General features: G+C 40.0%; 3 protein-coding genes across 3 annotated transcripts in view; 1 reads left to right on the forward strand and 2 right to left on the reverse strand.

The window, feature by feature from the left end:
- SPATA18 (spermatogenesis associated 18) overlaps positions 1–15,944 on the forward strand; it is an 84,826-nt gene that overhangs the window by 41,073 nt on the left and 27,809 nt on the right. The window lies entirely within an intron of this gene.
- LOC133278920 (dentin sialophosphoprotein-like) lies at positions 5,728–11,952 on the reverse strand. Its single transcript, XM_061472178.1, has 3 exons — positions 11,363–11,952; positions 10,486–10,816; positions 5,728–8,904 (listed from the first exon to the last, which is right to left on the reverse strand). The coding sequence occupies exons 1-3, from the start codon at positions 11,561–11,563 to the stop codon at positions 6,239–6,241; spliced, it is 3,198 nt and encodes a 1,065-aa protein (XP_061328162.1). The 5' UTR covers positions 11,564–11,952; the 3' UTR covers positions 5,728–6,238.
- On the reverse strand, positions 13,238–13,919 carry LOC133278925 (leucine-rich repeat-containing protein 66-like). Its single transcript, XM_061472188.1, has one exon. The coding sequence runs from the start codon at positions 13,910–13,912 to the stop codon at positions 13,319–13,321; it is 594 nt and encodes a 197-aa protein (XP_061328172.1). The 5' UTR covers positions 13,913–13,919; the 3' UTR covers positions 13,238–13,318.

The following is a 15,944-nucleotide window of genomic DNA, read 5'->3' on the forward strand; positions in this document are numbered from 1 at the left end:
TACTGACACTGCTGATGCAGGAACAGCAGTTAACCTGTAACTGTGAATGCTTTGTTACTTGGATATTACATAAATAAGGTGTGCTAAGCTCCTGTAATTCACAGCCTGACGGAAATACTGTTAATGCCACCTAACTTGAGTTCCTCTGGTTGATTTTTAGGTCTTTTGCTGGTGTTGATGTAAAATGACATCTCACAAATAAACAGTATTTGTGTTGGTTTCAGCAACTGACTTCAGATTTTTCTATGGTTCATACTTCAGAAATTCTCATATCCCATGCATCACTTCAGCTGGCAGCCTTTATCATTTAGTAGCAGAGAACTGCTATGTACAATCTTGTCATCCTTATTTCTAATAGTAAGGAATATCAGTATTTAAAACTTTGTTGGAGAAAGGTACATTTCAGCTGGAGTGTATGGGTGTAGAACTGCATTGTATTACAAAAGTTTTCAACAAAAAGAGTCAATTTGAGCAGGAATGTCTCAGGATTTTTCAAGAATAATGATTGTTACCCACAACATCTTGCCACAGGCTTTTGGCCCGTGAGGTCCTCATAAGAAAGCTGTTGATGGTATGGGCTGGACGAACAGGCAGTGAGGCAGACTGAAAAGTGGCTGTATGGCAGGGCCCAGAGGGTGGTGGTCAGCAGTGCAAAGTCTAATTGGAGGCAGTAACTGGCACTGTACTCCAGGGTTCAATGCTGTGTCCAGTCCTGTTCACCTTCATTGATGAGCTGGATGATGGGGCAGAGGGTACCCTCAGCATGTTTGACGATGGCACCAAACCAGGAGGAGTGGTTGATACAGTGGAGGGTCGTGCTGCCATCCAGAGGGACCTCAGCAGGCTGGAGAAAGGGACTGACAGGAACCTCATAAACTGAGAAGTGTGAAGACCTGCACCTGGAGAGGATTCGCCCCATGCACTGGCATATGCTGGGACCCACCCAGCTGGAAACAAGCTTGACAGAAAAGCGGCTGGGATTCCTGGTGGACGCCAAGTTGAAGATGAGGCAGCAATAGAAGGCAAATGGTATCCTGGCCTGTGTTAGACAAAGTTTTGCCAGCAGGCTGAGAGAGATGATCCTTCCCCTCTCCTCAGCACTGTTGAAGCCAGACCTGGAGTCCTATGTCCTCTTCTGGGCTCCCCAGTGCCAGAGAAACTCTTGAGTCCAGCAAAGGGCCATGAAGTTGGTGGGGGGACTGGAGCTTCTCTCCCTTCAAAGAAAAGCTGAGAAACCTGGAACTGCTGAGCCTTGAGAAGATGCTAGGGGGAAATCTTACTAATATGTATAAATATCTGAAGGGAGGGTGTGAAGAAGATGGAGCCATGCTCCTTCCACTAGTGCCCAGGGGCAGAACCAGAGGCATGGGTGCAAAGTGAAACTCGGGAGACTCCCCCTGAACATCAGGAAACACTTTTTGACAGTGAGGGTGGCCAAGCACTGCACAGGTTATGCAGGGAGGTGGTGGAGTCCCCGTTTTCAGAGATACTCAAAAGCCTTCTGGATATGGCCTGGGCAAGCAGCTGTAGATGCTCCTGCTTGAGCAGGAGGGGTGGAATAGGTGACGTCCAGAGGTGCCGTCCAGCCAACTCTTCTGTGATTTCTAAAAGAAAATGCTAAAGAAAATTCCCTTCAGTTACTCAAATTTAATGCTGGTAGAGAAGACAAGTCTCAGGGGTTTTCAAATGTAGTGATATTTTGATCAGAGAGTCTCTTTGTGACCTTAAACACCTGTGGTTTCCTTACTTTTAAAAGACTTTAAATTATTTGACTTGTAATGAGCTGTTGCACTGATCTTAATACCAGATACTTAATACTGCAGAAGTGGTATTATCTAAGCAGAACAGTAGAAAAGCTGCTAGCAATAAGACATGAAAATTACAGCCTGTGTCTCCATAATATTCACAAATACAGTTTTTAAAGGAGCTATTAGTTAATTTTACTACTTTGTATTGCTTGCAGAATTACAAATCTGATTTTGAATAGGAAACAGACTTAAAAGCTGGCCGAGAAAATAAGGAGCACATGTTAGAGACTATAAGAAATCGGGGTTTTTAATATTTTTCACTATTTGAGTTGCCACTCCTAAGGCTTTTGACTTAAAATGTTATTTAAAGTTCAGTGCATTTACAGTACAGTTAGAATATTGTAATGTAGAGCCCATTCTGGAGACATAGTTCTTCATTATGCTCACGTTAGGGAAGGCTGGGATTGCCTTCTTCAGTTCTCAGAATGTAGCCTGCTTCTTGCATCTGTAAGGGAGTGAGTCATAGTCTCCTCTACCATGAAAACTTTAATATTATTATTCAAATCGTTTCTGATTTTAATTATATGTAGGTTAGATGCGAATGTCTTTTCTTGGTATTCAAGGATTGTTTTCCAGCCCAGTTACCAGTGAACTCTGGAACAAATGAAATGCTTTGTACCTACAGCAAACAACTTGATAGTTATCCAAGTATCATAAATATGTGTTAGAAAATGAGAGCTTTATTTCATTCTGATTACTGTAGTTCTCTATGTACTCTTAAGACTTCATTAATATTTCCTATACTGATTCACTATATGAGGTATATTATGTCCTGTCAACACTAGAGATCAGCACACTTGCCCTTTAAGGAGGTGTGCCCAGAGTATTACCAAAATCCTCTTGGCTGCCTCCTCATGGTTCATGTGCACATTCATACAGCATATGCTCAGCCACCTCTATCATCAGGTCTATTCTGTGACTTGGTCTATTTACCGTCACCTGTGATAGTAACACAAGTCTTACCTGAACATAAGTTTTGCTACCTGAAGTTCTTGATGAAGCTGAAGAAGTTTCAGCTTCCTTGGAGCAGCAGTTGCAGTTATTCCTCTCTGCAGCTGTAACTCCTGTGCATGGAGAAAGAAAAGTAAAGCATACACTTCTGCTCCTCTACCAGCAGCTGGTTGTATAGTGGGGTAGGTATTCCAGATAATTCTCAGTGACCAAACCAGCTAAACTAGGGAAGATACTGGTGTGAGCAGGATACAGTGGATTGATACCAGCTGAAGTGTAAAGAAAAGGGAGTGGATAAAACCTCAAAGGGAGTTGGTGAATGGAGGGACTATAGCTATTGTATACAAAAGTGCATGGTGAAATAGAGTGGATGGAGAGGAGCAAAATAAAAGGAGCAGTGCTTGGAAGCCACAGAAAATAGAAAAAGGTTTTATACTAACTTCAAGAGCAACTGCTGATGAAGTGAGGAGCTAGTATGAATGAGAAGCAGCTGTTTTTGTTTGCATGAAGTGATGCCAGGAGTGGAGAGATCAGTAGCAAAGAATGGCACAAGATCAGGCAGAAATCTGAAGGTAAGTTTGAGACAGAACATCAACAGTATTCTGACAGCAAAATTAAATACTTTGTCCCATGTTAAAAATCCCTTGATGAGGAAGCAAGTTTACCTGATTAGGACAGCAAATAACTATTTTTCTGTAACTTTATGGCATAAGGGAGGCTGAGAACTCTCACAGCTTCTCACAAGCAGTGGACTGCCAGCATCACCTCTGCAGCATCACTACTGCACCATCCCCATGGTCAGGAAAAATGAGAAGATGATTTTGCAATATACATTTTGGTAGCCTGCTGAACTGTAGCAAATGACAAAGCTTTGCTGCGTATGAGACAGCACTTGAGCCAGCCTGTTTTTTTTTTTCTCATGATCCACAAAATTGCCTTGCTTATGGAGTTACATTTCTTAACTTGCTAGCAGCTGGTACAGCCAAAATGTGACAGACAGGCCTTGGAGAATGGTCTGTCAACACCGTGTGTGAAGATTCATACATGCCATAATGAGCAAATCTCTGCTTTTTTATGTATTTCATTTTTTAAGTTGCTTTGGCCACAAGTAACTTGTGTGTATAATGAGTGATACTGAAAGCCAGTTATGAGCACTGGTGCTGAGGAAATACTGCTCTGTTTTCTACTCCTGGTGGCTCTGTAGCTGTTCCTATGAGGAATCACACTCGTATTACCCAGTCCTTTCCTTCTAGACAGCTTCTAAAAACACAGTTGTTTTTTGTCACATTCTGTTTTCTGAGAACAGCAGCCTTAAATTCAGTGGATGCCAAGGAATTAAATGAGATTGAGACTGTGGGGTTTAGGAGAGAAAAATCAGAATCATAGAATAGTTAGGGTTGGAAAGGACCTTAAGATCATCTAGTTCCAACCTCCCTGCCATGGGCAGGGACACCTCACCCTAGCAGAATAGGGTATAACAGTTACAGACACTTGTCTAATCAAGGAATGAGTTGTATTGGGTGACACTTTATCTTGGTTACATTTCTGGGGATGCTGTGACTTTTGCAGATTGTAGTGTTTTGTTGTTTCATTCTTGTCTACTTGGAGTAGGAACAATTGTGGACAGTGAAATGTGTAAAACCTTTGCTTGTGTTTGAAAAACTGAAAACAAAATCTGACCCTTAAACTCATGAATAATTTGATGACAAATGAATCAGTTTCTTCAGAAGATGATTTCATCCTTGGTTCCCGAGTGGACTCCTACTGAAGGAATGAAGCCGGTACCTGCTCATAATAAAGTTCTTAGTTACCTCATTAGCATTTTAGGTATCACTGAGTACTGGAGCAAAAAGTACAGAAATCTTCCGAGGATTAATTGGTAGGCAAGAAGATCTGTGTGACTGCAGCAGGTTCATTGCCTGTGAAGGAAATCTAAGCAGAAGTGACTTGGCTCGGTAAGTGTTTAACTGGTAATTGTGATGGTACATGTTTGTCCATGGCGCTTGGTCGCCAGCTAGGGTTAAACCACTACAATGTGTAATTGCTGGAAGGAACTCAAGGCACTAAAGAAAATGGTTTTCAAAAGATCAAGTAATACCAGTACTGGTCTCCTTCAGCTGCTTTTCCTTGCCTCAAGTTTTTTTTGCAGTAGTTCTTTTTTAGCTCCAAGATGTGAAGCTAACCGATCCCTAGCTTCTGTCAGCAGTGGTTTCTTCCGTCCTAGCTTTCTCTCTAAAGATAGTTCCAGAGATGTACCTGTGCCATTGGACTTTTCATCTGGTGGAACTGAAATGTATTCTTCTGTTCAGAGCTTTTAGTGAATTAATTTGTGACTGCATGACAGGGTTTTCCCCAAGTTGCCAGGCAGCCTGTTTTTAATGGGAACCTGGGCCTGTTCCCCATCGTGATGCCGTTTCCCTCCAAAGACTGCGCCCATGGTAGTGTGTATGTTAAAAAGGGCCTTGGGCCACGTTCAGAAAAAAACTTAGTTTTGTTATCTTTTGGCTTAGAAAAAATTACTTTATATCAAGCTATTGCTGGTCTTAATACAGCAGTTCTGAGCTGCTCTTGATTTGCCCCTCTTAAGTGAAATTCTGAAGTGAGTATAGGATCCTTTTTCCTAGGGAATTACAGCTTAGTAATAGTAGGTTGGCTTTTCTTCAGTTACTCTGCCTGTGCCAGCACACCTGCAAACTGCAGGTAGCTGTATTTCCATAGCTGACTTTTCTGCAAGGTTTGAATTCTGTTTCTTTGCGAAAGAAGAGTTCCATTTCTCTCTCTGTCTTGACAAGTTAAAACCTCATTTTTTACGTGTAATTTAATACTGCTCAGACTTTACCTATCTCTGCAAAACTGTGGGTGTTCAGAAACACTTAATCCACAAATTTGGTTCAAAAAGCAGAAGAGAGTAATACGCACTATTTCACTGTATAGGGTGAGCCCCGCAGGAAAACACAGTAACAGTGTAATAATTTCAGTGTTACATTTATTTTGGACAAAGAGAAACAAAACAGTCCATATTAGAGGCCAATTTAAAGGGAAACTAATATCTTAGTACCAACAATAATAAGAAAGTATATATTATTATTGTAACTCAGCAAAAGCTTTATTAGCAGGTACAACTACCAAGTAGTTTACTCATTTGAATATCCTAGAGTTGTTTTTAATGAAATCTGTTCTTGGTTGGTTTGGTTTTTTTTACAAGTACCCTTAAACAAGTCCATGGCTTCTGACCCAAATTACCCTTTGGTATTACAGTGGTTTTAAACTGGACATACACTCTAGTTCCATAACTTGGCTTTCAGAGCTTAAAGGCAGATAGATGGTTGTACTGAGAGTTACCAAAAAAACCCAGCAAACCAACCCAGGCTACTTAACAGTTATTAAAAGTTACACACATCATTTTAAGACACAATCATTTTTTTGCAGCTGCTGTGTGACATAAACACTGTGGAAGCTTAGTGTTATATTTTTGTGTCTCAGCTATTGAAGTTTGTTCTCCTGCTTTCCAAAACCTTAGCAAATCCATCAAATGCTCTCTTTCTCTTAATGAAAACCTGTCCCTGTCCTAAATTGGTCTGACCTCTTTGATGGAGTTTCTCGCTTGAATTTTGGAGGTTGACAGCTGCTGTAGAACGGTTCTGCAGTCCTGTCAAAGTAGTGTCATCCTCCACCTTTCTGGAATGAGTGCTTTTGGAGATTGTATTCCCTGTAGTTGTTTGTGGGAATGAACATGAACTGTATCGTGTGCTTTCACTGAAGAAGCCTTGTGGGACTGAGAGGGAATATGCATCCTCATCACTCTGATCCAGCTGAAAATGATCTGTGTTGAATATTGGTTGTGTTTTCCCAGAAGAGTGAAGATGCAGCAAATCTGCTGCTTCAGGCAGGCTGCAGTTGCTGGTATCCTGTAATTCCGTGTATCCATCACAATTTTTCTCATTAAAACCTCTTTGCATTACATCTGCATGAGCCTTAGGTGTGTTTGCCTGCTTCCTCTGTGGTAACAAGTCTTCTGTCTCTGTAATAACTGTCAGCTGTTTTTCAGGCAGAGAGTGAGGAGGTGAGTTGTTGCTGGAATGCAGTAGTGATGTTCTTTTACCAATTTCATTCAAACCAGTATCAGTGGGAGCAAAAGTGAAATCACTGTTGTCAGATGTGTTTCGTAGTGCTATGCATCCTTCACCATGATTCTTTTCAGAGGAGTTCCTATCTCTGTGTTCATCTGTACTTTCCTCTGGTGCATTTGCCTTTTGTCCAGTGGGACTGAAGCTGAGGGAATGCTGTGGTTCGGTGGGAAACTGATCTTGCTGCAGCTCAGCCTCTTCAGGAGTGTTCTCTCTGTCTGCATCATACATGGGAGAATGTTTTAATGAAAGTAACATGATACCAAAACCTGCACTTGGATTGCAGAGAGAATCAGAAACCGAGGTCTGTGCTGCTGACTCAGCATTAATGATGTGATCAAATGTAACAGGAACATCTTGATTTGTAGAACTAATTGTGTCTGGATCTGACATGCTTACGTGGCTGCTGCATTTATCAGCGTAAGGCAATGCTGTTTCAAACATGATGGTATCTGATCCATAATTAATAGCAGTTTCAAAATGCGCGTTATTCTTGTCTTCATTTTCCCCAACACGCTGAAGTCCAGCAGCAAGGCTTGGAGATTCTGGCAGTGTTGAGCACTTCTCAGTTCCACTGTTCCTATCAGCTTCCTCTGCTGATGACTGACAGACAGGCAGGCTGTCTCTAACATCAGCTTGTTCCAGTTCAAAGTCTGCTAAAGAACTACAGTCGCTCATTGTGAATGGAGCCCCCTCATCTGAAAAACTGTCATCAAATATATCTGCCGAAGTACCTCTTTCATTTGTGGGTTCTGCTTTACAATTGTACTCTGTAAAAGGAGAGCTTTCTATTGTTTGGTAGATGCTTAAATTCTCAATATTTGTATTTCTTCTGCAGCTACTGGGTAAAATAAAATCTCCCACATCACTGGTTAGATTGGCGTTGCCGCTTAGACAACGTTGTTTATCACAGCTTTGCCTTCCAGGCATACATTTTGTAGTGCTCATGGCTTCATTTTGTGGAACAACACCTTTTCTTTCAGGAGAATCTGGTGTAGCCTCTGTGATACCGGACTGCAGCAGAGCAGAGCTCTTGCTTACCTTGCTGTTCCTAGAATCTTGTGCAACTGTACATGCTTGTATTGTGGAAAGTGGAAAGCCAGTTACTCCCTTGACGGGTACATCTGAATCTGAAGAGTGATGTGAGTAAGAGTCAGCATTTGATCTCCTGTGTATGGGAGGGATCCTGCTCTTCTCTGAGGCTTCATTATTTGCGTATATTGGATCTTTCTGTAGTGAAATTACATTACTCTTTAATTTTCTTGGTGTTACATTCGTGCTGTCCTTGTCATCTGTCCTTACAGAAAACAGCCCATTATCATCAACATTTACATTTTCATCATTGCTGATGCTAGTTTTGATGTCTGAAAAACAAGATTTTTTCTTCACATTGGTCTCATCATTGCTTTGTTTCTGGTACTCTTCTTCAGTATTTGGTGCGCATACGCTGCTATCAGTGACATTTGCTTGTGAAGTTTCTGTAGGAAGAACGTATATGTTCCTTGAAGAATCCTCATCACAAATGAACAAGCTGTGCTGTGTATTGGTTGGTTTGCTCGTGCTTGCAGAGCACTCTCTGCTCAAGGTTTCATCTGAAAAAGCTTGGTTACAATAAGTATGTTCTGAAGCTGAGTTCTTGTTCCTGCACATGAGTCTCCACAGGCTTCCAAGGTAGGGTCTAGCAAAAGCACCCAGGCAAAAAGCACAAACAAATGTAATGAGCACCGAGAGGCACACAGCCAGTGTAAGGTCTTGCTCTGTTCTTCCTTGTCGCAAAGCAGGGTTAGCATCTCGGGCTTTGCGAACCAAAAATGTTGACCCCCTTTCTTTCACCTGTATATCATAGATGAAATATTTCCTCTTTGTTGTATTAAAAATACACAAATATAACCCTTCAGCAGCTTTCTCAGCATTGTGTATCACTAAATTATTAATTTTATCCAGGGTCATATGAGAAAGACTCGTATCTTTTGAAATTCTGCCATTAGGTGTCCACCAAGAGGCTCCATTCTTATTACCTGAAATAGAAGCAAATAGATAGAAACTAAATCTTTCTTAAAAGCATAGGATACTTGGTTTTGGGGGTCAAGTTGTTTCTGTAAGAATATGCTCTGACCTATCTTTGATAATTTCAGCTATTTATTATAAAATCCATTTTCTTTTTATCCATCCTGCATTATTTTACCAAGTATCTGTTAAACAACCATATACTCCCCCTCCCCACCCCACACCCCCCCCCTTTAAAACTGTACCTATGGGATCTTAATAGCAGGCATTACAAGAAAAATAGCATGTGTGAGGGAGCAGATCACTAGAATTATCTAAGTGTGTTCTGGGTTGTACTAGAAACACCTGCTGCTGTCCCTTGTGGAAGATCTGTATTTATAGCCAGCCATTCTCCACTGTGGACACGCTCATTGTGCGCAGCAATGAGACAAAGCTTCACTCGTTAGCTGTCAGCGTGCCAGTCACTGTGATTTTCCTCTAGTTACTGCTTTGAATGTGACAGTAAGATCTGAAAACCAAAGATATTTGTATCTACTGAGCAATTGTTCCAAACTTTATCTGGTGTAGGCCATGGCTGGTTGTTGGCTTTTGAAATGTTTTAAGGTTGTATGTAGCCCTTTGCCTTTGGATCTGCTTGTGTTCCCAGTTGAGTTTTGGTGCAATCCAGTGTGTTGATCAGTTTCCATGACTTTCCTTGTTAATAGACAAGCAGGTGGCATATCTGATGGAAACTACATATTTTCATTTAGGGGTGAGAGTTTCAAGGGGAAAGCCTACTCCTCAAAGTGCTATTGTCCATTAGAGTTAAACCATTCTGCCTTACGGCAGAGGGCAAATACACCTTCTGTTCCAAGTCTGATCTTAAGCTTTCCTTCTGCATAGAATCATAGAATAGTTTGGGTTGGAAAGAACCTTAAGATCATCTAGTTCCAACCCCCCTGCCATGGGCAGGGACACCTTACGCTAAATCATATCACCCAAGGCCCCATCCAACCTGGTCTTGAACACTGCCAGGAATGGAGCATTCACAACCTCCCTGGGCAACCCATTCCAGAGCCTCACCACCCTAACAGGAAAGAATTTCCTTCTTATATCTAACCTAGCTCTGTAATAATTGGAAATGCTGACTGTGGGCTACAGTAGCTGTACTTATGTAGAAGAAATATAAATCTTCTCCCCTGCAAATAAACTTTCATTCCATTTTGCTACAGGTGAATACCAGAAATGTTATTGTATCCTTCTTGGTTTTCTAGATGCCCCAGACATGCAACTCTGCTATTCAATCCTTTGTTTGCATTCCAAAATTAACTGATAAATTTGCAATGTACTGCTTAATGAAATTTATTTGTGTATAATTGGGCATCGTTATTAGTTTAATGTAAAGAGGAAGATGAAGACTTCTTTGGAGAAACATGACTATCAAATATTCTAACAGGTATACTACTTTATAATGAAATAATTTGCATGTTCATTGTTGTTCAGTTGTTTTTAAACAGTATCTTTGGAAATCCACTTTTTAAAACAGATTTCTTTGATCATTCTGTGCACATTTGTTTTTTAGTAACATATGGATGGAGTCCTGTTTTACATACCTCTTGTGTTGTCTGAATTACAGTTTAGCACTAACATCTTCCCTGTTGGGATGGCAGCCCCCTTGAGCAAAACACTGTCGCTGCAGTTTAAATGCAAACTTGAAAGATAGAGCAGAGGTTTCTGTGAGCTGGTGCCAGATTTATTGTATGAAATACTCATTTTTTTCCTTGTGGGGTCAAAAAGAAAATGAATGAAATGTTTGAAAGCGTTCAGTCTGCAATTAAATATCCAGGCATTATTTGACAAATCCACTTCAATTTGAAAGAAGTTCAAACTGATCAGTATCTGTGGTAGGGGGGTTGTCAGAGCATTTCCACGGAGATCTACTACCTAGTTGGAAATAAGTCAGAATTAATTTGATAAGCCTTACAATAGAATCCTAACTGCAGTATCAACAGTAACATTTAGTTTAGCATACAAGCACTTTGCAGTTACAGGGGCAATAGCTCTGGTCAGGATTGCAGTAATATTTTTCTAAGCTTTTTGATTTAAATGAAAAGTTTGTGTATTTAGAATTCTCCCACTCTAGACTATCTCTGTGTGCATGGGAAGCTGTGGGGCTCTCAGCATGGAAGGGATGATAGTAGAGAAGGACGTGTGTGTGTTTAAGCCAGTTATGGATTGGTTTGTGGCATAAATAAATGGTGAATTTATGGTTATATTTTGTATATTTACAAGTGTATGTGTTTTCCTGTATATGAAAAGCAAGTATATATTATATACCAATGATTATTTTCACCATTTGCTTTAGTTTTTAAAATTGTATAATAATATAATAATCAAAGACCAATATAATCCTGCTGAATAGTTGATAATTAATATCTTTAACAGCAATTAATACAAAACACTGAAACAGTTGTAGTACTGCTTTACAACCTGTAACTTGTTGAGCTTCCTGAAGGCATCTGGATGAATTTTAATTATGTGGTTGTTTTGCAAGTCGATGTCCTTCAGCTGTGAACAGTTCTGAAAATCATTCAGATCAATCTGTTGTATGCCATTGGATGACATATGGACAGTTTGCAGAGACTGCAGCAGGCCCAGTCCTAGGAAGAACAAAACTATTTCACAATTCATGTCCTTGTTTTTCCAACTGCATCAAGTGGCTTTTTAAAGTTGTTTGCATCAAAATTCCTTCCATTCCCTACTATTGCAAGGAGTGGCTGCAGGCTTTGAGTTATTGTGCCTCTCTTATCCAGTGGTTGTCCCATTCTAAAAGTTGCACAGCATCAGCATCAGTATCAGGCAGCATGTTAATACATTCACCATCAATGCATGTTTTAAACATTCACAGCTCCATAAAAGCAGTAACATTCCTTTGTGCTATCAAAATTATTCTGACTGTGATCTCTATGCTTTGAGCACATTTCTCTGGAGAACTGGAGGTAGGAAAGGAAGAGTGGGAAAAGGGTGGAATATGCTCAGTTTATAAAATCCAAGTATGTTAATTGCAAATAAATGATGGAGATGCAAAAGTGATGCAAATGGCAATGAGTAAGAGATATTGTAAGTCCATGGGAGTTTCCCATTTGAACCACACTCACAGGATATAAACCTGACTGAAAACAAAAATGTGTTGTTTCTTACGCTTGTCTGCCGGTGAATTATCAAAAGCATGACAGTGTATTCCTCAGCATATCCTAGTTATAACAGCATCTGTCTTCTGTAAGCAGCTCTTTTGAATGCTGGTGATACCTCATTTTTCTCAGGTGCTGCACGGCCAGCCCCCAAAGCTCCAGCCTGCAAGTTCCAATGAGACAGGAGGCACATGAACACTTGGCCTCGCTACAGTTTGTAACACCTGAATGTCACTCTAAAATGGTTTTTGATCATACAGTATTGTTGAAAAGCCACTATTTGCCTGTAAACATTTTGCCTTTGGTGTCACCTACTTTGCTGGAAACCTCTTACTGCAGTTTGCTGTGCTGTTCCTTGAGTAATTGATCTTTGGGTTTATTGTGAAAAGCAGAGGGAATGATTCATTCCTGCTGTAAAACTAGAGGTAGCTGGTAGGAAAGGCATTCAGAAGTTCTGGCAGCTCATAAATTCTTACTTGCACCTGCATGAAGAATTGTAGTTTGGATGCTTCCCTGAAGCTAAATTTGTGCCAGAAATGTATGTATGGCAGTTTCTGCTTCATTTAACCCTTGTTTGGACAACGTGAAGTACCTGGATATTATCAAAGATCAGTTAAATTCAGCAAACAATATACAAGATAGCATTGCTCATATGGCAGCCTCTTCATTTAACCACTGCTTAGACAATGTGACTCACCTGTTTAGGAGGATAGAGGCTGTCATAAAGGCTGCGATGCCCACCATAGTTCAGCGATGACAAACACTTTCTAGGAGTCTATCGAAACCTTACAGCCCTCTCCTGTCACCAGGTATAACTTTGCTTCGGTGTCAGATGGCACAGAGCAAAATTGTTTTGACTGAAAAAAATATATTTTCTTGGCCTTGTGAAATACTGAAATCAGAGTAAGCTTTATTTAAGAGTATTGACATTCTTCTGAAGAGTAGTATGAAATTCATTATCCATAATTTTCTTGATGTTAAGGTTCACGACTGGATTATGGAGGCTGATGGTTTTCCAGAGATCCTTATTTCCCTTTCTATACCACAAGCAAAAATACTGCTTGGGGTCTCCGAGGATAAATTTGGTTATATCTGACTGACAGTAAGGCATTATGATTGCAAAGACTATAAACCCCACAGCCTAATCAGAAACAACCCATTTGTTTCAGTCTCTGCACATGGGTGGAACTTTTCCTCATTTTACATGTAACTAATAGAGATGATCACCTTCTGAATTTAGTAGGATGTTACTGAATCATATCCAAAAACAACTTACCCCTTGGAAGCAAGGTTTCTTTAAGGTTTTAAAATGCTTACCTCTTGGAACTGCATTAAGATTATTTCTTTCCATTGACAATACTTTCAAAGCAGGCAGGAGATGATCAGCTTTTCCATATGACCCATGTGCAGGGGTAGGTATGTCCAGTGTAAGGGTGTGGATGGCATTACCATCGAGGATTAATGTTTCTAAAGCAGGTAAATTCCTACAAGTAGTTAAGGAGAGTTCAGAAATCAGATTGTTACTGAGATTCAGGTGTTTCAGCATCCATTCTTTGTTTATTCCACCGGTGCACAAGAAAGTTTTAATGTTATTGTAGCTAAAATCAGCTGTTACTGCTGTTTGTGAGATATCCTCTGGAATAGTAGACATTCCGGTAAAAGAACAGTTCAGTAAGAGCTCCTCACCCCACTGGCAGTCTGAATGGTGATGTGTATCAAGAAGAATCTGCTGTGACTTGCTCCCCACTGAGCCAGGAAGATGACAGTATAGGACCACAGCTACGACACTCAAGTGAAGGTTATCCATAGTATCTGCATGTAAAGTGTAGAAAGGTGGTAAGCTCAGCATAATAAGACTTAAAAGCGGAAATACTTTGACATTAAACAAAATCAAGTAAGGAAGCATTACCAATGTTCTGCCTTAAACATTCCATTTGGAGTCTTTGGTACTTTTCAAAAAGAACAGTCAATAACTGGTAACCTTTCCCCTCCCACCACCTCTCCCGAAAAACAATCCCACCTTGTTTCTTTTCCAGCCCTTCTGTGGGGAAACACAGCTTCAACAGGAACTTGTGAACTAACAATAGTGAAGACTTTTGAACTCTACTTCAGGAATCACACAATCACCACTGAGCAAAGTCCACCACATACAATCCATGACAAATACATGTGGAATGATTTTCATACTTACAGTCAATAAAAAACTAGTTTCCCTGTTGATAACACAACAATGTATTTTTAATGACAAACTATATTCTTACAAATAACACTTCCAAACCACAGCTGCATCTTAAGAATTTATTGATCCATTTCAAAACAAACAACCACCACCTTTACCTGTGCTGAGAACTCTTTGCATCTAAGTTGATTCAACGTACCCAGGATGGTAAGTGCATCTGTGAGAATGAAATAATGAATGTGCCACACAGTGTTTTAAATACAAGAAACAGAAAAAAGTACCTCAAGCAATTAGAAGAAAACCAGCAAATAAATGCACAACATAAGGCATGTGTGGTGCCAACATTTTTCAAACTGTGTAGTGAAGGCAACAAAATATATTAACAACACATAAATAGCTTACAAAATGATAACTTATTTCATTTGTTTTTTTTTGCACGATCAGTTTTGCTACATTTTGACAAAAAGGTCCATACCTCAAAACCAAGTCTCCAGCCCATGATTTAAGAGTACCTTTGTGACAAATCTTTCTGCTATGTTGCATACAGTATTTTAAAAAGAACTCTTGATAAAGAACCAATTACTAGCATATAGGCCTGTCAGTCTTAACGAGAGAAAAGCTTTAATATGCTCTTTGTTTGTAGGTTACTCTCTGATGCAGTATCTGTATTTTTCAAGATCTATTTCAGCTTTGAGGATATTGCTGCTTATATTTTTATATGTGCCTGTGTCTATATTTAATATATACAAAAATAAAGTGACCAACTTCCATTAGCATGAGTGAAAGTTCTAAAAGTGTTACAATTTATTTCCTCCTCTTAACTGTAACAGATACTGAGGCACTGCTTAGCAGCAAAGGTGTGTACATGTTTTTAGCAAAATGTGTGTTGAAGTGGTTAATAAATATTAACTCCAGTAACATTATGGTGCTCATGAAGGCTGTATGCAAAATGTTAGTACTTTCCCATAATCTCTAACGTGAGCAATTCAATGGCTTTTGCTACGGTTTATTGTCTTCTGTTTTTTTTAGAACATCTCCACTGCTGTCCATTTCCCAAACCCTCAACAACTATTGAGCATCAAACTCTGGTTTTGCCTTTGGGCAATGAGGGAAGCATGACTACTCTGACCTCCTGTTTGGTATAATGCCTAAGGAACTTCCTTGAGAAACCCCTTCCAGCCCTACATGCACATAGTGACTTCTAGTAAATACAGGAGATGGGACCTTGGATACAAAGTTCTTGTTGCAACAGAAGCTGTTTTGTATTTCGTGGAATTCTATGTATTTTGCAAGCAGCAAACCAACGGTAGACAGTTTGTCTTCCCATAACAAATGACCAACTCTGAAGTTAACGTGTAACATTTGCACAACTTGTAGGAAGAGAAGCGTGTGCTTATCTAGGAGAACCTGTCAAAAAGCGACTTGCAAAGTCACCTTTGTGACTTCCATTAAGATTACTTGATGCTACTGAAAAACAAAAGTATTTTAAACTGAAAATACACACGAGGTGGGAGAAGGAGGAATCTTACAATGCGCTGATCTATTTTTTGTACAGAACACCTTACCTCTGCAAAAGCAGTTAAATAGTTTCTGTAAGGCCCCAATGTCTTCTCCATAGACATTGTTGCCAAATTCAGATACACATGTATTTACTCTGCTGCCAGGATACCCTACCATCACATTTAGAAGTACAGCTGCGCAG

This window comes from Pezoporus flaviventris, unplaced genomic scaffold, assembly GCF_033815535.1.
Source record: "Pezoporus flaviventris isolate CSIRO_AGI_PZ_B2104156 unplaced genomic scaffold, CSIRO_AGI_Pfla_v1 ptg000002l, whole genome shotgun sequence".
Lineage (NCBI taxonomy): Eukaryota > Metazoa > Chordata > Aves > Psittaciformes > Psittacidae > Pezoporus > Pezoporus flaviventris.